The following is a 17095-nucleotide window of genomic DNA, read 5'->3' as shown; positions in this document are numbered from 1 at the left end:
ATAATTGCTACCTGCTTTGTTAAGGATGTTAACTGGGTGAGGATGCACCTGAAGTACCTGTGCTTTGCACCCCAAAGCTCCAGGTGTGCTGCACCAATAGCTCTCAGCACAGTACCACAAGCCTTCTTGATGAAGACATACCTACCCGTGACATGCCAATATTTCCAAGTACTTCATCATCATCCAACTAAACCATCAATCAGGGCATGCAAAAAACCCCCTTTACAGGAGATCACTTGTGGAGGGGTGGATGAGCTATTACACACGTCAGCCTTGTGGGAGAGCATAAACTGTTGGAATTACTTTCAGGCTGTTGCTCTGCAACTGGGGTTAAAGAGGTTTATACCAAAACAGTTGGGAGGCCAGAAAAAATAGAGAGGATGCTATGAAAGAATTACCACACATTTCAGATACGATGAGGTATTTTAGGTTGCCTGTGTAAGACTGTAAGCTCAAGTGTTTCAAGATATGACGACTCTGAGTACTAACGCAGCTCCTACAGAGGAGCCTGAAAAGGCAACGGGTAAAAAGATGTTCATCTGCATGAGGTGAGAACAAGAGCACTTCCTCCAGAGCACGGAGTGATGCAAATAAAGTGGCTTCATAGAAGTAAAAAAGGATGCTATTTCTTGTGCTTTTTTTAAACGTTATTTTAAGAGCCCTTTCCTGAACTGTACAGCACTGCTCATATGGCTTCATTTATGCTGATGCATGGTGAGACCCAGTGATTTCTTTGGTAATAACATAATGGCAACAACTTTTCCATATGTGGAAGTATGGTAGTTTGTTTATGCATACACATAACCCCATCCCTTTCATGGGAAGTGAAATCCTGAGTTAACGTGCTCCAGGAGCAGAGGTAGAAGATGGGGGAGATAAGAAGAGGTTGAACCACTGAAGGGAAGAGGTTAAACTTCTCTTTTTTTAGCCTAAAAATGTGTAAGTGTGGATGGCCCATGTGTCTGCTATGTCAAAATTAAATGTCCTATTGTATATGTTAATGAACACCACAAAGGTTACGTGAGTGAAACTGCTTATCTGTGTGAAGGACGAGAAACTGAAAGCGTGCTAATGCAGAAGAAAAACACAAATGGAAGTAAATGTGAAAGATGGTTATAAAAAAAATCTCTGAATTCCCCAAAACCAGCAAAAGAGCAAAATTAAAGCCATTTAATTCAAGCAGCTTCAGATCTGCAGAGTGTTCTCCAACTCTGAGATCGTGCCTGATGCATCCCCTCCCAAGGGAACCCTCCCGCAAGTCTTGGCAGGAGGCTCCGATATGCTTTAAATCTGAATTACACCCAGGTAATACTTGTAAGTAAACGATTATTTTAACACAACTCCAAATCTTACACATGGCAAAGGCCAACAAAATGATGTCTAAGATTTCTCCACATTATTAACATAACATATCCTGGGGAAAATGGCTTGAGCATTTGCTCTGTGGGTCAGAAACGCTGCCCTGGGTCAGACTGGAGAGGGAAAGAAACCAAGAGGGATGCATAGCTCTAACGCCAACGCTTCCAGGGGTACTACTACAGGTTTACTAACCAGGCAGTATGGAGTTAGTAGACATTCGTACATAAAACAGTTAGTCACGTTAATTGGCTTTGTACCTTCTCCTATGAATGGGAGGCTTCTTTATACCATCCCCCAGAACTCGCATTGAACTGAAAATGAATCATGGAGAGTGGTCAGCAGCTTGAATGGAAAAAAATGAACACGCGGCAGCTGAAGGAATAATATCTCCAACACACAAACAGCAGAGGGAATGGATGTACAGGGAAGACAAAATCAGATACTAAAGGGAATAATGAGTTTTTCTTCCTCTCTCTTTTACAAATAAAGCTAGGGTTTGGTTGGGTTTTTTTTTGTACAGAAAGGAGGTTTCACAGGTATCGACCCTATTGCAACTTAACTGCTGCCAAAGCCCGGTCGGTTTAAAGTTGAGATAAGGACGAGTATTTGACAGAAGCTGTTCACAACCACGCTCAACACCAGCTCCAGTTCTGCAGAGCTTAATCCATCAGTGAAAAATGCCAGCATCTCTTTCCTCAGAACCAACCACAAAAACACTGCATCATTGTTGAAAGACAGGCATTGCAAATCCGCTGTGAATGTCAGGAATTAACTGAAGGATGAACATCCTTTTGTGGCAGTCCTGTTAGGTTTCTTTGTATCTTCAATAGCAAAATGTAGACACGAGGATTATCCGTGAAGTGCATTTGAAGAGAAGGGGGAAGCGGAGGGGAACTGAGCGTGTTTTCACATTTCAAGATGATTACATTTGTTCTGATCTTTTCTGTGAACATTTATGCTCATCCCTCTTACAAACATAAAACACACAACAATGGAAAAGACCAAATCCTACAAAAGACTGATTTTCTTTTTCCATAGGTTGAGTCCTGTATCAGCAGCTCCATTTAAGCTTGACTTAGTTGCCTTTGCCATAGGGAAAAACTATAATTGGTGTGGATGGGGACTGGACCAAGCCTTTGTTAGGGCAGAAGGCACTTCTTAGAGCTGCGACCCCATTCCTCTTCCTGGCTGTGCAGCCCAGTTCTAATCCTTGGGTTGGATTTGGTGGCAATTACACTTTATTTAGTTAACTTTCTACTCATTCAGTGAGTACAACCTGCTCACTTAGGGTGCAAAGAATTCGCCACGGGTGCCCAGAGGATGAGAGGGAGTATGGACAAAAGGTGGCAGGTGGTGGGAGCAGCACAGTCCTGTCCATCAGCAGGACAAACCTTTGCTAAGCCTTGTGCTCCGTATTACTTCACTTCAAAGGTTTATTAAAGTCAAGTTACAATGATGGGATTTCTCCTTTAAATGGAAAACTATCTACTGCATGTGAAATTAATGAATAAGCAAACACCCCGAATCTAACCGATTTGTATGAAAGGCGCTTGTTTGGGCTTCAGTTCCCCAGTATTTGTTGCTGCTCGCTAAGCAACCAGAATCATATCACAACAGCCACGTATAAAAAGAACACCCTCCCCCTCCAGCCAACCCAAATTCTTTTGTAACAGAAACAAAACCAAACAGGAACCAAATCAGCACCAGAGACCCACCCAGCTTTTTGTTTTGAGTTAACCTGTGACAGCCATCCTTATGTAGCAGCAGCTGCATCTAAGAGCATACGAGAACAATTACTCTTCCTTTAACTTCTTACACTTACAATGAATGTATCTTCCCATATTGGGAACAGCCTCAAAGTCTGACACAGGAGAGTTTAACCCAGCTGTTAACTGTTAGCAGTAATTGCCAGCTATGCAGTTTATTACCCTCAGAAATCTGTACAAAACAGGTCCCACACTTAAATCTCTCCAAATGAGTTTATGAGCTTATGGACTCATCCTATCACAAACCTGCATGTATACTTCTGCTGACTCTTTTGTAGCTTTAAAAAGAAAGGTAGGACTTTATGTGTTTAAATATTACCTGGGGACTAGGAATGAAGCCAAAAAAAGGTGGCAGTGGTAAACAACAACAATAATAGTGATAATAAATCTTTCACCCTATGTTAGAGGGTCCTGAATATTTCTCACCATTGGCTTTAAAATCTGAAGGGTCTATGATATTGCTTTAGTAATACCCACAGCTCCTAACACGTGAAGGATGCACATGTCTGATGGGAGGCTACTGCCTCGCACAGGACTTCCCAAATGGGTCAGTAACAATTTATTAGGAATCCGTTGCAAATGGCCAGTTTTAACTCAATACATCACCAAATGCAACAGCTCCACTTATCTCAGAAGCGGAGCCATGGCTATAAAGACAACAGCAAGCAGCGTGGAGAGTGGCACTGCACTGCACACCTCGGCTTGCAGCCCCTCTAAGCTACAGGTCTACACCAGAGGGACAGGAGGATGTGGCACCCTGACCCTGCTGAAACAACTGCCCATCCTGCTCTAAAAGCACTGCAACGCAGTAAAAACACTGGCCAAACCTCCACTGGTTTCCGAACAGGCAGGGTTTAATGTCAAACATCCATCAGCCCAGATGTTGAATGGTGCAAACTATGGCAGGGAACCTTATACCAACTACTCTATTGGTGTGCATCTTGCTTCACTTCCTCTTCCCTGCTGAGATGGCACCTTTTCTCTCCACAGTCACTTTTCCCCACACAGTCAGTGTCATCTACACACTCAAGTGGCTGTTGCACCTTTCCTTCCTATCTTCTGAAAGAACAAATGGAGGAACTTCCCTTCTGAATCTTCCTGACCACCACTGGGGACACCAGTGATGGGTTAGGTGACACTTACTGTTCAAGAGACCCTAAGGCGGACCAGTTCTGTGAAACAGGGACCACCCATCTCACCACTATGAGAAGCCTCCACACCTCATTTATACAACACTGGTGCCTGTGCTATCTCTTAATACAATCGGAGTAATCAGGGTTGTGTTTATTTTGTGATCAATGAGATTTAACACTCCAATAATTCCTTTAACAAAGCCCTTCCTAAAGAAAGGGGTAGTGACAGTTCAAACAGAAGACTTGTCCCAGGGTAACTCCATTTTATCTGAAAAGCTCAAGCATACTGTAGGCATTAAGTACTTTAATCCTGAAAGTTAATTTAAAGAAAACATACAAACATAGGTTAGGAGACTGCCTTCACCCCTTTGAGTGATAAAGAAATAACCAGAAATGACATCCTCAGTTTTCTGTTTTATCATGCTGAGTCTAAAGCTTTGATAAATACCTATGGGTGGGTGCAAAGTAAACCAAAGCAGCCCTTCACTCACCTCCTCTGATTTATTTCTGCTTCATTGGTGGCGTTCTTCCCTGGCCCCCAGCTGTGTCGACGGAAAGGTGACAGTGGTCGCATGGAGTTTCTTAAGACGGAGGAATGAGTGGGCACATCTGTGATACTGTCCAGCTCCTCTTCCTTCTCTCCTCCCTCTGTGGCCACCATGTTAGTGCAGCTGCCATCCAGGCTGTGCCTGTCCTTGGGCTGGACAAAGTTCCCCATCGGTGGGAAAGGAAGGGATGTGTCGCTGCCCAGGGATGAGTTCCTCTCCAGGGACATGGTGTCATCCGCAGAGGAACTGGAGCTGGTGACATCGCATGCAGAGTGCTCCTCTTCAGGCTGCTGTGGAAGAGAAAAAGTAAAGTAGAATCACAGACTGGTTTATGTTGGAAGGGACCTTTCAACGTTATCTAGTCTAATCCTCTTGCCGTGGGCCTGGACATCACTTGTTAGATCAGGTTGCTCAAAGCCCTGTCCAACCCAACCTTGAATAGTTCCAACAAAGTGAACACATTTAACATGTTAAACGAATTAAAACATTTTCTATTTCACATGAGCTGAGCTATTTTCTAATTGATAGCACGAGGCAAATTAACCATCACAGAAGTGAGATGTTTTGCTCTGGTTTCAGAAAGGGATGAAATGCTTTGCAGAGCAATCTTTCAGCCCTCAAGTCCCTGGCTGCCATAACCCTGCACTCCCAGCTTGGATCCTCTGCCTGCCTTTCTCCCCAGTTCTATATGCCATCCTACACAGCAATTTTTGTGCCTTTCTGTCCATTTCTGGCTAAACCTGTTATTGTCAAGGCGGTACCAAACCGCCAGAGGTAATGGGGAACTGGGTCATCATGACTCCTGATGACAAACTCCAGCCTCTCCTGTGGTACCTGGGGTGAGTCGGTAACTCTCAGCCACGAGAGCTCAAAGGCAACGTACTGTCCCACTACATCACGCAGCACAAAAGGGACAACTATTCAGCAGTAGAAAACAGACAGGAAAAAAAGCCCTAAAAGCTTAAATCTCTGTCCTTCACTACTTTCCATTAAGCAGGAAGTTAATGCCAGGGTTTGCAGCATTTTTCAATTCCAACTGGAATTGAAAAATGTTGTTCCAGAGGCTCAGCCAGTCTGTATTACATGTCTCAAGTCATACTGCCATTTTCTGGTTTAGTTTGCTCCAAAAGCAGTAAGTGGAAGCCAAACTGGTTCCCTCTGGCCAAAGGCCATATGCTGACCATACAGCCCGAGAAGAGCCTGTGCGCACTCTGTGTTCCACATGGCCAGCATGAAAAAACACAAGCCCCTCTCTGACATCACCTTCAGTCTGAAATGGTGTTTGCCTCAAGGGACTGACATGGGAAGTTCCAACTTATGCTCCTGCAGAGCCCTGCGCTCTATCATTTAAAATAATAATAGGGAGAATGATCCATCAGACCACATATAATAGACTATTCAGCAAAGCCACAGCAGTTAATTGTTTTCAAATAGCAGGCTCGGTGGGTCTCAGCAGAAGCTGAGTGCTTAGGGAGCTGCAGGCTTTCAGCTCTCCTCTGGCATAAGATAGTGGGCTACCAAATCCAGTTCTGAAGGGACAGATGGACATCCAAACCCACACAGGGCTGGATGCACAAGAGTGATGCTGCCCCACAGCATCCTCACCTCGGAGCCTGTTGCTATGGCTTCGTTCAGGCTCAGTAGTGTTAAATGCTCCAGAGAGTTTTGCTTTTCTGTGCCTTTTCTGCTGGAAACACATGATAAACTAAAAGCTTTTTTGTTACACTGAATAAAAAGATGTTCAAAAACTATTCTAATCTAATACTTCAAATATAAATCCCTGTTTCAAGTTTGGCTATTTTTTATTCTTATTTCAGTTGAACAGGGTACACAATCATGTCCATAAGGTGGTTTAAATAAATGTTGTCACACTATTTCCTTTCTCCCATCCACCAAAGGAAAAATGAAAAGAAAAACCCCAGCATCAACAGCACAGTACCAAAGTATAATCTACCTTTTAAACACAAAATACTGCAACATATCCCTCCAAAAGCACTCATATCATGGTAAGAACGTCAAATATCAATGATCAATTTGTGTAAATACTTTCATAGTGCACTTATACTGTAAAGTATTGGATCTGACACACATTTGAATAGGAAGAGTAGATTAAAACAAGAACGAGCTGAAACGGATGCCCTGTAAAATTTTTGATGATGTTTAGTGTTATTCAAGATAATCTGATATTTATGTGAGTCATGATGAGCACTTACTGAATTGCTTAAATCCAGACAGATTAAGTAGTCATTATTTGGATAACAGCAGAGGAAACAGTCTGCTTCACTTTCTGAAACACAGGAAAATCCTGCTACACATGAGGGCAGCACAGCAGGAGGAGAGAGGACTACCCACCAGCTGTACAGTGGAAGGATGGGAGAGTTTGGAAACATTAAACTTGGATGCAAATCTAGCAACAGGAGTGCAAAACGTCAAATTCTATAGGGAGGAATTAGAGGAAAAAAGAGGGATTTTTATTTCCCACATGAGAATACGGCTCCAGTTTAAAATGCAGAACAAAACCTGCCTCCCTAGCAGGGAAGATTTAAGCTTTCTATTGTAAAGCGCAGTTAAAAGAGATGTAATTAGAAATGTGAAATATGTTTGGTCCATTTTAACTTCTACCTCGAGTACCAGACTGACTGTAGAACACAGTGAACAATTCCCTTGAACTTGTGGCCCATGCCTATTCCTCTAAATATATTCTGTCTTCAGTTAAATGATTTTTCAGGTTTGGGGTTTTTGTTTGAAACAAAGCAAAATAGTTAATCCTGGTCTTTAACAGTTAAAGCCCAGAACTCCGTCTGCACAATGCCAAGTGTGACTGACACATCTAAGAAACATCTATATTGCAGCCACCTCTGCAAGAAATTAGCTACCTGGCCAAGTGCCAGTAAATATGCGCTGCTCTTTTAATCCTATTTGAGTAAGAAAATACCCTGTTTGCAGAATGGAAATGGTTCTCTAAAGTGTTCTTTTCATACAGGAAAAAAGAAACATTACAGAAATATTTTCTTCAAGTTAGGCTTGCTGCATTGCACTTCAATGAATTCAGTCCTTAACTGTGACCATAAAACTCATGGACAAGAACCTTTACAGCATGTGCTAACGGGCATTTGCTTTGCTCTCAGAAACAATAGTTGGTGACAAACTACTAAGAAGAAATGAAATAAGGCATAAAAAGTGAGTTTTCTGAGAAAGAACATTTGTACTTGTTCAAGAATAGGGATAAGTGAAATCACTGGGATGGCGGGGGTATAAGATAACTCCAGCTAAATCCCTCCCTCTGTAGGAGGCCTCGATAAGTGGAATTAAAACGTTCTTTCACTCATTTTCATTATGACAACACTTGAAAAGCTGAGACACAAATTTACTCCATCCCATGATCTCCCATGTGACAAAGACATCAAAGGTGGTACAGTATTTAAAGAAAGGGAGAAAAAAATTAAACACTGACATCCTGAGGTTTATTTGTCATCCCATTACACTAATGGAGTCAACAGCTTTGCTTGGGTTGAACGTAGGTAATGGGTTAAAACTTAAACAGGGGAAATTCAGATTAGATATAAGGAAGAAGTTCTTTACTGTGAGGGTGGTGAGGCACTGGAATGGGTTGTCCAGGGAAGTTGTGAATGCTCCATCCTTGGCAGTGTTCAAGGCCAGGATGGACAGAGCCTTAGGTGACATGGTCTTAGTGTGAGGCATCCCTGCCCATAGCAGGGGGTTAGAAATGGATGATCTTAAGGTCCTTTCCAATTTAAACCGTTCTATGATTCTCTGATACATAATCTAGCAGAGTAATTTTTTAATTCATTCGTCTATGGCTCCAGGCTCCCTAAAATTAATCTCAACAGTGGCCTTCTATTAATTACTTATCATTTTTGTGATCTGGATTGCAAGAGTCTTCCCTTGGTGAAAGGGAAACTCTCTTCAAACTTTTATTCCTTTGGGTCTGGTATTTTTGCATGGATGCTGGGCTTTTGTGTTTGGCTTTTTAAAGAGAAACAATAATTCTGACAAAAATAAATGCGAAATATTTCTGTCTTTGTGTATTTCCTTGAGCAAACCAAAACAAAGGCAGAAATCAAACAACATTCAAGGGGTCAAGCTGCAACCCCTTTCTTTGACAATGATCTCTGGGCTCCTGACTTCCCGAGGGCCGTTTGTCTGAATCATTCCCCAAGAGGCGCATTGAAAAACTTCCCAGTAACGCTGAATTTCGGCGGCAGGTTAAAAGTTAAGATGAGCAAAGCGTATGGGCTACACCCCAGGATGCTGCCAGATGACTGTGAGCAATGACCTTATGCAGCATTAATCATTCCAGAAGGAGGGTGTTGCAAAGGCTGCCCAGATGGAGAAGGAAAGCAGGATGATGAGAAAAGGGGATAAAGCACTGACGCAAGAAAAGAAACCTTTCTGCCGAAGACCTCACATTGGAAGCGATTTCTGTATTTCAGTGACAGCCTCTGAAGCCTGAAAAACTAAGTCAGGTTTTAGTGCGAAAGCTCACTGAACCCAGCAGCTCTTGTTATGCAGCTCAGCTCATGTCCTTCAGAGAAAGGAAACAGGACAGACAAGCACAGGAGATGGCAAGGAGATGGTAAGGAGAAGAGCACATGCCTAACACAAGGGACAGCTTAAGGCACCTGCAGATTTTGTGACCCCAACACCCCAGATCCTTAATGGTCCTGGGACAGAACCAGGGCTTAGAATCTCTGAATTCCAAGTAATGTTTATGGAAGCACCCTAAAGACCCTGGACAAACAATGGCACGTTCCTCCTAATCTATTATGCAGTTAACAGAGAAGCGATTTATACGATAAAAACCAACTTTAACAGATGAAAGGTTCAACTCTTGTTCCATACAAAATGGAAACAAGAACAGGACTAGCAATAACAATAACCAGCATGACACTGAAAGGTTTGAGATCCTCTTTTTGTTCAAAACCACGTTCTCTTCACTTCGCAATTTGGTATGAAAATTGTACTAATAACTTATAACTAACTTATAACTAACTTATAACTAACTTATAACTAACTATAGCTTATAACTAACCCACTACAACCCAGACATGCATCTTTTAATATCTTTCAGAAGTAAGCTTACATCCAGCATTTATTTTAGTGGTTATTAAGAATAGTTTTAACTTGCATTTCTACCAGCTGGGCTCAGTCATCTAAAAACAAAAGATGAATTAAGGAATGAGCTCACTACACTAAACTAGTGTCTCTGGTCCTTTGAGAACTAACTGTAGAAAAGGTACTCAGATGAATTCTGAGAAAGGAGACAAGGAATCGGGTTAGTCAGCAAAGCAAGACAAGAGAAAGCAACTGAAGTTGAGATTAGCTTTGAATAACTTCCTAAACTCAACACAAGAACCTCCTGAACCCACGTGTAGCTGAAGTCTGCAATCCACTGCATAATGAGAACAATGCAAATGCTGCCAAATTAACAAATTCCCTTTCTATAAAGAAAATCATTTCCTCCCTCTGCCCACTGGCAATTGAAGATCTGCTTTCCTCACCACAACCTCCTTTCCCTGCAGCATCCCTACTACACTGCACTATCCTTTTTAACCTGTGATTTTCCTTTCTAGCCTTTGGAGAACAAAGCTTTCCCCATAATGGAGGGAAAAGGTGGAATTCTGTACACTATAAAATGCACTGCGTTCCCACAGCTCTCTTCTCCCACGCATCCCCACAGAAGCATTAAATTCAGGCTCAAATGGCAGTCAGCTGCTGTAATTCGTGCCACTCTACACAAGGAAATTGAAGACAGTCTGTGCTCTCCCAAGCAGCCTTACAGTCTCACAATACAGGGTCCCACATCACTTTGAGGGTAAGATGGGAAAGGGTGAGGCTGGTGAGTTCTGTGCCCTACCACATGCATTAAGGATGACTATACTGTTCATTTATAGCCCATGAGATGTCTTAGCCTGGGCTGTGGTGTTTCCCATTCCGCTGGAAAATATTCCCCATCATCTGATTCGATTTAAACAAACAGAATTTTGTTCTGTTAAATGTACTTCTCTGAAAACAAGTGTGAAACCCGCTCTGAAAGTTTAGGTTTTCAGAGCAGGAACCATGCTGGAGCTGAACCTAAGCACAGGATTTATGATTCTATAATTTCACAGAGTGGAGACCAATGGTGATGATTGCTCTAAAGAGGTTCATGTCCCCTTTGATTCTGCATCACTATATTCTTTTTGGGTGTTTTTTCATAATCTACTCATGTCAAGAAGAATACAAATTAGCAGCAAGATGATTCTTAAGAAGCAAAACAGAACCCCACTGAATAAATTCAGGCTGCTCTGATGCAACCAGCAGAAGACTGATGCTACAGGGTGGCATCCCCTGTTCAGGAGGATAGCAGGACTCACCCACTCCTCCCTCCCCTTCTCAGCTGCGAGCAACACAAAGGGCACAGGCATTACTACAGTTAGTAATGACTTCTGCTGTTGATTTTAAGCAAACCTGAAAACGTTTACTTGCACGCAAAAAGGCATTAGAGGTATGTCACCCCAGCAACAAAACTATTCACCGGAATTTGCCTTCAGTATTTAGATTGTTTCCTTCCTATCCAGGGAGTCACGCTGAATTTACAGAAGAACACTGGTTCCTCTGAGAATTACAGTATATAATCTGAAGGTGTCAGCACAGAGGTCATCGTTTGCCTGAGAAAAGCTCTTTGTTACAGGAGTTAAAGATGGCTTTCATATCATCTATCCAATCATTAATGACCTTGCGAGACAATCCACCTTTTCTTCTAGTTCCCCTAGCGCCTCATTTACTTTTGGACAGTCAAAATTTACTTTTATCTTTTTCACATTGGGGGCTGCAAGATTTCTGGAATTCTGCTGCAACTAAAACCACCCCTGTGTTGCTGCATCCGAAGAGGGGACCAGATCCTTCCTATCTATACATTCTAGGATAATTGCTTCCAGGTTTCCAGCTCACCGAGACAATCTGCACCTGCAGTATAGGTTTACTGAATCAGGCCTTGGAGGTTTTTTAACCATATCCCAACCAGGCTTTCCTACCTTTCCAAAGACAAGGTCTTCCATCCCATCACCAGGCAAGGGGAAGAGGTCAGACTCACTTCCAGACTCTCTCTTAAGAACACCTTGTGACGAGGCACAGACGCTACTCAGCCCATCCTCCAAGAAGTTCTCACATTCTATAGGAGCAAAGCAGAAAGAGTTACAAGCTGATGCTTTCTATAGCATCTGTACATCCAACTCACACGCTCTCTGTAAATTCAAGGATTTAAACCCAACAGCAAACACAGCTTTATAATGTTCACCTCCCCAAACCGTGCCTGCAATCTCCTAATAACTAATTCAAGAGTTTAAAACTCCTTTGTAATGCATCATTGAAGTACATGGGGGAAACAAAGATACTGCACTGAACAGTCATACATGCTTGTTCCTTGAGGTGCTAATAAATATGCTATACATCAGGTACCCCACACTGAAAATAACAGGATGTTTCTCATCGACTGCAACAAGCGCAAAGTTAGTATATTCAACAAAGACAGAAATATAACTTGCTATTTGCTTTCTTTCCCAATTAAAGAATCAATTTCCTCTCAATGCCAAGGTGCTTTAAATGCATATCGGGATGATTATTTCAATCCTCCTTCTATAATTGTCACTGAAAAATCACTAATATGACTTCCATGACAAGCTTTCCTTTCTTAAGATTCAAAAATGAAGTGGTTTTGGTTTTAATTCTCAGCTTTCATAACTCCTGATACTGAAATACAAGTACATTGCATCTCTTTTTACCAAAATGCCTCCAGCTCTCTGTATTTAGGTGATCAGAAATCACTACCGGCTTTTCTCTCCAAAACCCTTAACAGACAGGTATTTGCATAAAGAATGCCTGCATGTCATTTCATTTATTCAGCCTTCAGGCTAAAGCATTCATGAAAATTTTGGCAATAACTGAACATTCTTTTCTCCCAGCTTAAAATATTTTCTAATTATTAGTGGTTTTTTAAACACAGAGGTGTTATCTTGCAACCTCCCCTAACTCAGTAGATCCAAACCACACTTAGCTCCCTGGAGAGAAGCCAGGGCAATAAAATGCTGGTTTTACTCTTAAATTACACCTAACTCCACCCTTGGCGACATCAAGCTTAGACATCAATGCAATGATGACAGGTAGCTCGAAGTCACCTTTTTCCCTTCCCCATCCTTAGCCTGCTCCTGACAGGAGCTATCAAACAGCTCTGCTGCTGGCGAAAATAATGGGAATTTATTGATGGCAGTGGGGCTGCCCCCGTCTAGGGCAGAGGGGAGCCAATCCAGTCGGAAACCTCATTACTCCGTAGAGGAGTTTCCACACCACGGAGAATTGGAAAAGCACTTATTGGAGGCAGCACGGCTGCTCCCCGGGCCTGTTCCCCTTTCGGTAAACCTGGAAAATCTGAACTGCTTTTCCATCACTGAGGAGGAGAAAGGAGGGGGAAGAGAAAAAGGGAGGGGGAAAAAAACCCAGAAGGGAAAAGCAAAGAAGAGAAGGGCAGGCTGTGAGGTGCTGGCCGTCCAGCTGGCACGGGCACAGCATCTCCACCGCCCAGACTGAAAAGCAAAGGGGCTCTAGCCACGTTCCAGTGGAAAATCAGTGGGGATGGTCCAGATCCATCAAGGGATGGATACCTCACCCCGATGATAAATCACAAGAGGCAGAGAAGCCTCTTCTGCATCAGCCTCTGAGGGACAGAGGAAATGAAGCAGGGGGGAAGGACGATGAGGACTGGCGTGATGGGGACCCTCACACCTCAACCTGTCTATGCTGAGAAATCAATTCCCAAACCCTCTCTTCCTTCGACTCTCCTTTATTTCTAGATATCTGGGGAAGGTCTTCCTCCTCCTTTTTTTGCAGTTAGTTCGTTGGGTTTATTTTCTTTGCTTTAAACTGTACAGGCATTGCACAATACTGAGCTCTATCTCCCACACCCGTGACCTGGTGAGCCCTGGTGACAGCACTGCCATGATACGGGGACTGTGAATCCCATCACACATACACCCCTGCTCATTTACAGCACAACTGTGCTTATCTGCTCCTCTCTGTGTAAGTGCAAGGGAAAATAAAATGATGATGGTAACACACTGCTGCACGTAACGCAGAGGCAAAAAAAAATTACATGGTAAAAAGCCCTAGGAAGAAACTTTCCAAGCAAGTCTCTTATGTACATTTTCCAAACCCTTGCATCCTCCAAGGCAGGGGTGAGCCCTCCAATTCCATGCTGATAGCTACGTATCTGCTACACTCCTCCAAGGCATTTCATTTCAAAAGCACTGACAGAAAATGAGAAGCTACAGTTTATGGAGTTAACGTCTGAGATTTGAGGACTCTGTTCTTACAACCACTTCAGCTGGATTATTCAGCAGGTGAAAAAGGTCCAATTCCCTAGGAAGTGGTGTGGTTTTAAGTTAGCCATATTACAACAGATAGTGGTTTTACTGCTGTAAGGTGCTGCCAGATTTCTTGCCCCCTCTATATTGCACAGCACCACATTGCAGCTGGAGGGATGTATGTGCAGTAACAACATGATTTCTGGAAAGGCCAGAACCTGCAGAACTGCTGCTTCAGTCTGACTGGAGGGCACATTAAGCAACTTTAAAACCCTTCCTCTCTCTGCTTGCGTTACAGACATATATTACGATAATTATGAATGTATATAGGTATAGATGGCTACATGATTACATAATAAATATTATATTTCTATTGTAAGATATTGGATTAGATAATAAGTACCTAACTGATATTGATCCATATGAATACAGGATTACGGATCTGGCATGTCAATGAGTGCATGTCATTTTGCAACCAAATGGAGCACACTAAGTCTTGCCTGAAGTGTAAAAACATCATACCATGAGGCAAGACATTTGGGGACACAGTTAGGAAGCAGTATGGTGATTCCACAGGTTCTCCGGTAAAACACTCTTGGAACAACTCCTCATTCTTCATGAATATTCTAAACAGCGCTATTTATTTTTAAATTAAAAAAGTTCTTTAACTTTGATGGGAGCTAGAATTTCTACCTAGAATAAACCCCTCGGGTCAGTCACCTGCATCATCCCTTCTTAGCCTACACCCTGAAAAGACTCGGTTTGAATTTCACACTGACACTCAGTGACGTTCTTTCAAGTCTCTAAATCGAAGGAGATTCAGGCGAGACCCCTGCTCGTAATGAAAGCAAGGCAAGAAGTGTCCTCTCTGTGAACAGTCCAAGCAAAGTCCCTATTCAGGGCCCTCATAATTCACTCCATTTGTTTTGAACATGCATAATTCAATGACAGGAAATGCTTTTTTCCTTATCTTGGACACCAATCCCTCTTTGAAACTTGCCCAGACAAGATTTTCTGTCCCAGTGGAAGAGCCAGAAAGCACCAGCCAGCTCGCAGGGCTGGGAGTTTGGCATGGGTGGTGGGCAGGGTGTGGGAATGATGGCTCTTAACAGCCTTCCTGCTTCCTGAAGCCTGGAAATGATGGCAACTTTCAGAGGGGAAAAAAAAGAAGGACAAAAAAATCAAGTCACTGATTTGGATCTAAATATGGGTAGAGGAGTTTAAACTTCTGTTGTTTTTCTTTTACTGTGTTATCCTTTTAGCTAGAAACCACATCTGTGTACCCCATCACACCTTTTAATAGGAAAGATGAAATATTGAGGTACTTTAATAACATAATTCTGTCAGAAGGTGACACACCAGACAGCTCGCTGCAAGTCAAGTGCTGCAGCCATGTGCAAGGCGATGACTCACAGCAGATCCGTGACACATTTTCTTTCGTTTACATATTATCTCCCTTGAGGCAAAGATGTCAGAAATAAGAAGAAAAGGAAGGAAAGGAAAGGAAAGGTGAGGAGAACCACAGGACTGTCACTGGTACACTGCTCACCTGGAGACTCCTGTGTCCGCTTGCGCTCCAGCAGGGAAGAATCGGGACATGGCTCCAGCGAACACCAGCTTTCACGGTTTATCTGGAAAACAGACCAGAGCAAATCAGAGAGAGGCCACTCTGGCCAACATTATCCTCTTCTGCAGCGTCACTCTGCATCGAGCAGAAGATAGATTGTTGTGGCTTAATTCTGTTTTATAGCATCGCTAAACAAATCATCGAAATACTCCAAAAGACTTCATTTCTCCGTGGAAAGTATGACTTCAGGGTGGCTCATGCTCAAGGCAGGAGTTCGGAGGGAGGATGAGACAATGTTCAAGCTGCTAGTAGAAGATTGAAGAAACCTGGCTTCAATTCTCACTTCCATTTGTAGCACAACTGCAGACAAGACACTCCTCTGCTTTATGCCTTGGTTCACTATCTACAGAAGAGCAATTCCCTACCACCCATACTGCTATAATTACCTTAAAGATAATAAGGCTCTCTGATAATGTGGAAAAGAGGGCTAGGGAAGTGCCCAGGTCATGGTGAGAACCCAAAGCACTCTGTGCTGTCATTAACTGAAATGATGATGCTGTTAGAAACCCCCTTTTTAATACTAAGTCACATCACATGGTTTATTTCAACATAAGCCCTTATCATGTCACCCTGTTCCTCACCCCTTCTGTGACTTCCAGTCTTTCAGGAAGGATGACTGATGTGTTCTCAGCCTTCTCCCTCATCTACCTGTGCTTTACTCTTCCTCACTTGGGTTGTGCTGTCCAACACATTGATTCTGAAGTCTGCTGGACTATCCACAACCCTTAGCTCACCCAATGCACGCTTCCCATCAATCCTGCCTACAGCCAGTAGGCTCTGGAAGCCCCTTTGCTCTCTCTGCTTCAGCAGCAACGTGGTTTCTCTTACCCAAACACCTTTATTTGTCAAAGGCAAGCAAGTCTCACTTGGACAATCCTGTGCCCCACATCATGAAATCTAGAGGTAGTTTCCTGTCCTGACCTGCCTCAACACACAGGATTTTGCATGTTATGCTGTAGCTAAAATAAAGCTACTGGAAATGGAAGACTTTTATTCATGCAATATTTCTCCTATCTCCTAACCTACTGGTTTTCCTTCTCTGAAATAATTTCCTTTTCCCTCTCTCTGTCAAACAGGGATTTTTATTATTTCCTTTTTGCCATGACCCTGCTCCATTTTTGCAGTCCCTTGCCATATTCTCATCCCCTTAATGTCCTCCTTTCTCCCACATTATGAAATTCACTGCTTTTTCCTTTTCATTTTTTTCTTTCAATAAAGAAAAGCAACACTCTCCTACCCTTGACCTGACTTACTGCTCTGACTAATGACCCACATCCTTCTTCCCCTCCTTGCTGAGATCATG

At 42.8% G+C, this 17095-nt stretch overlaps 1 protein-coding gene across 9 annotated transcripts in view; it reads right to left on the bottom strand.

Annotated features, from left to right (window-relative positions):
• Positions 1-17095, bottom strand: part of AKAP13 (A-kinase anchoring protein 13) — a 468794-nt gene that overhangs the window by 303635 nt on the left and 148064 nt on the right. For 7 of the 9 annotated variants that reach the window (XM_061446743.1, XM_061446746.1, XM_061446747.1 and 4 more), the window contains 4 exons: positions 15715-15796; positions 11844-11980; positions 4750-5096; positions 1617-1670 (listed from right to left, as the gene is read on the bottom strand). In XM_061446743.1, coding sequence (XP_061302727.1) covers positions 1617-1670; positions 4750-5096; positions 11844-11980; positions 15715-15796 — 620 coding nt within the window. The remainder of the gene's footprint in view (positions 1-1616; positions 1671-4749; positions 5097-11843; positions 11981-15714; positions 15797-17095) is intronic. The other 2 variants (XM_061446750.1, XM_061446751.1) reach the window with 1 other exon arrangement.

Source organism: Pezoporus flaviventris, unplaced genomic scaffold, assembly GCF_033815535.1.
Source record: "Pezoporus flaviventris isolate CSIRO_AGI_PZ_B2104156 unplaced genomic scaffold, CSIRO_AGI_Pfla_v1 ptg000006l, whole genome shotgun sequence".
NCBI lineage: Eukaryota > Metazoa > Chordata > Aves > Psittaciformes > Psittacidae > Pezoporus > Pezoporus flaviventris.
Note: the sequence above shows the minus strand (reverse complement) of the source record. Positions and strands in the feature narration are given on the sequence as shown.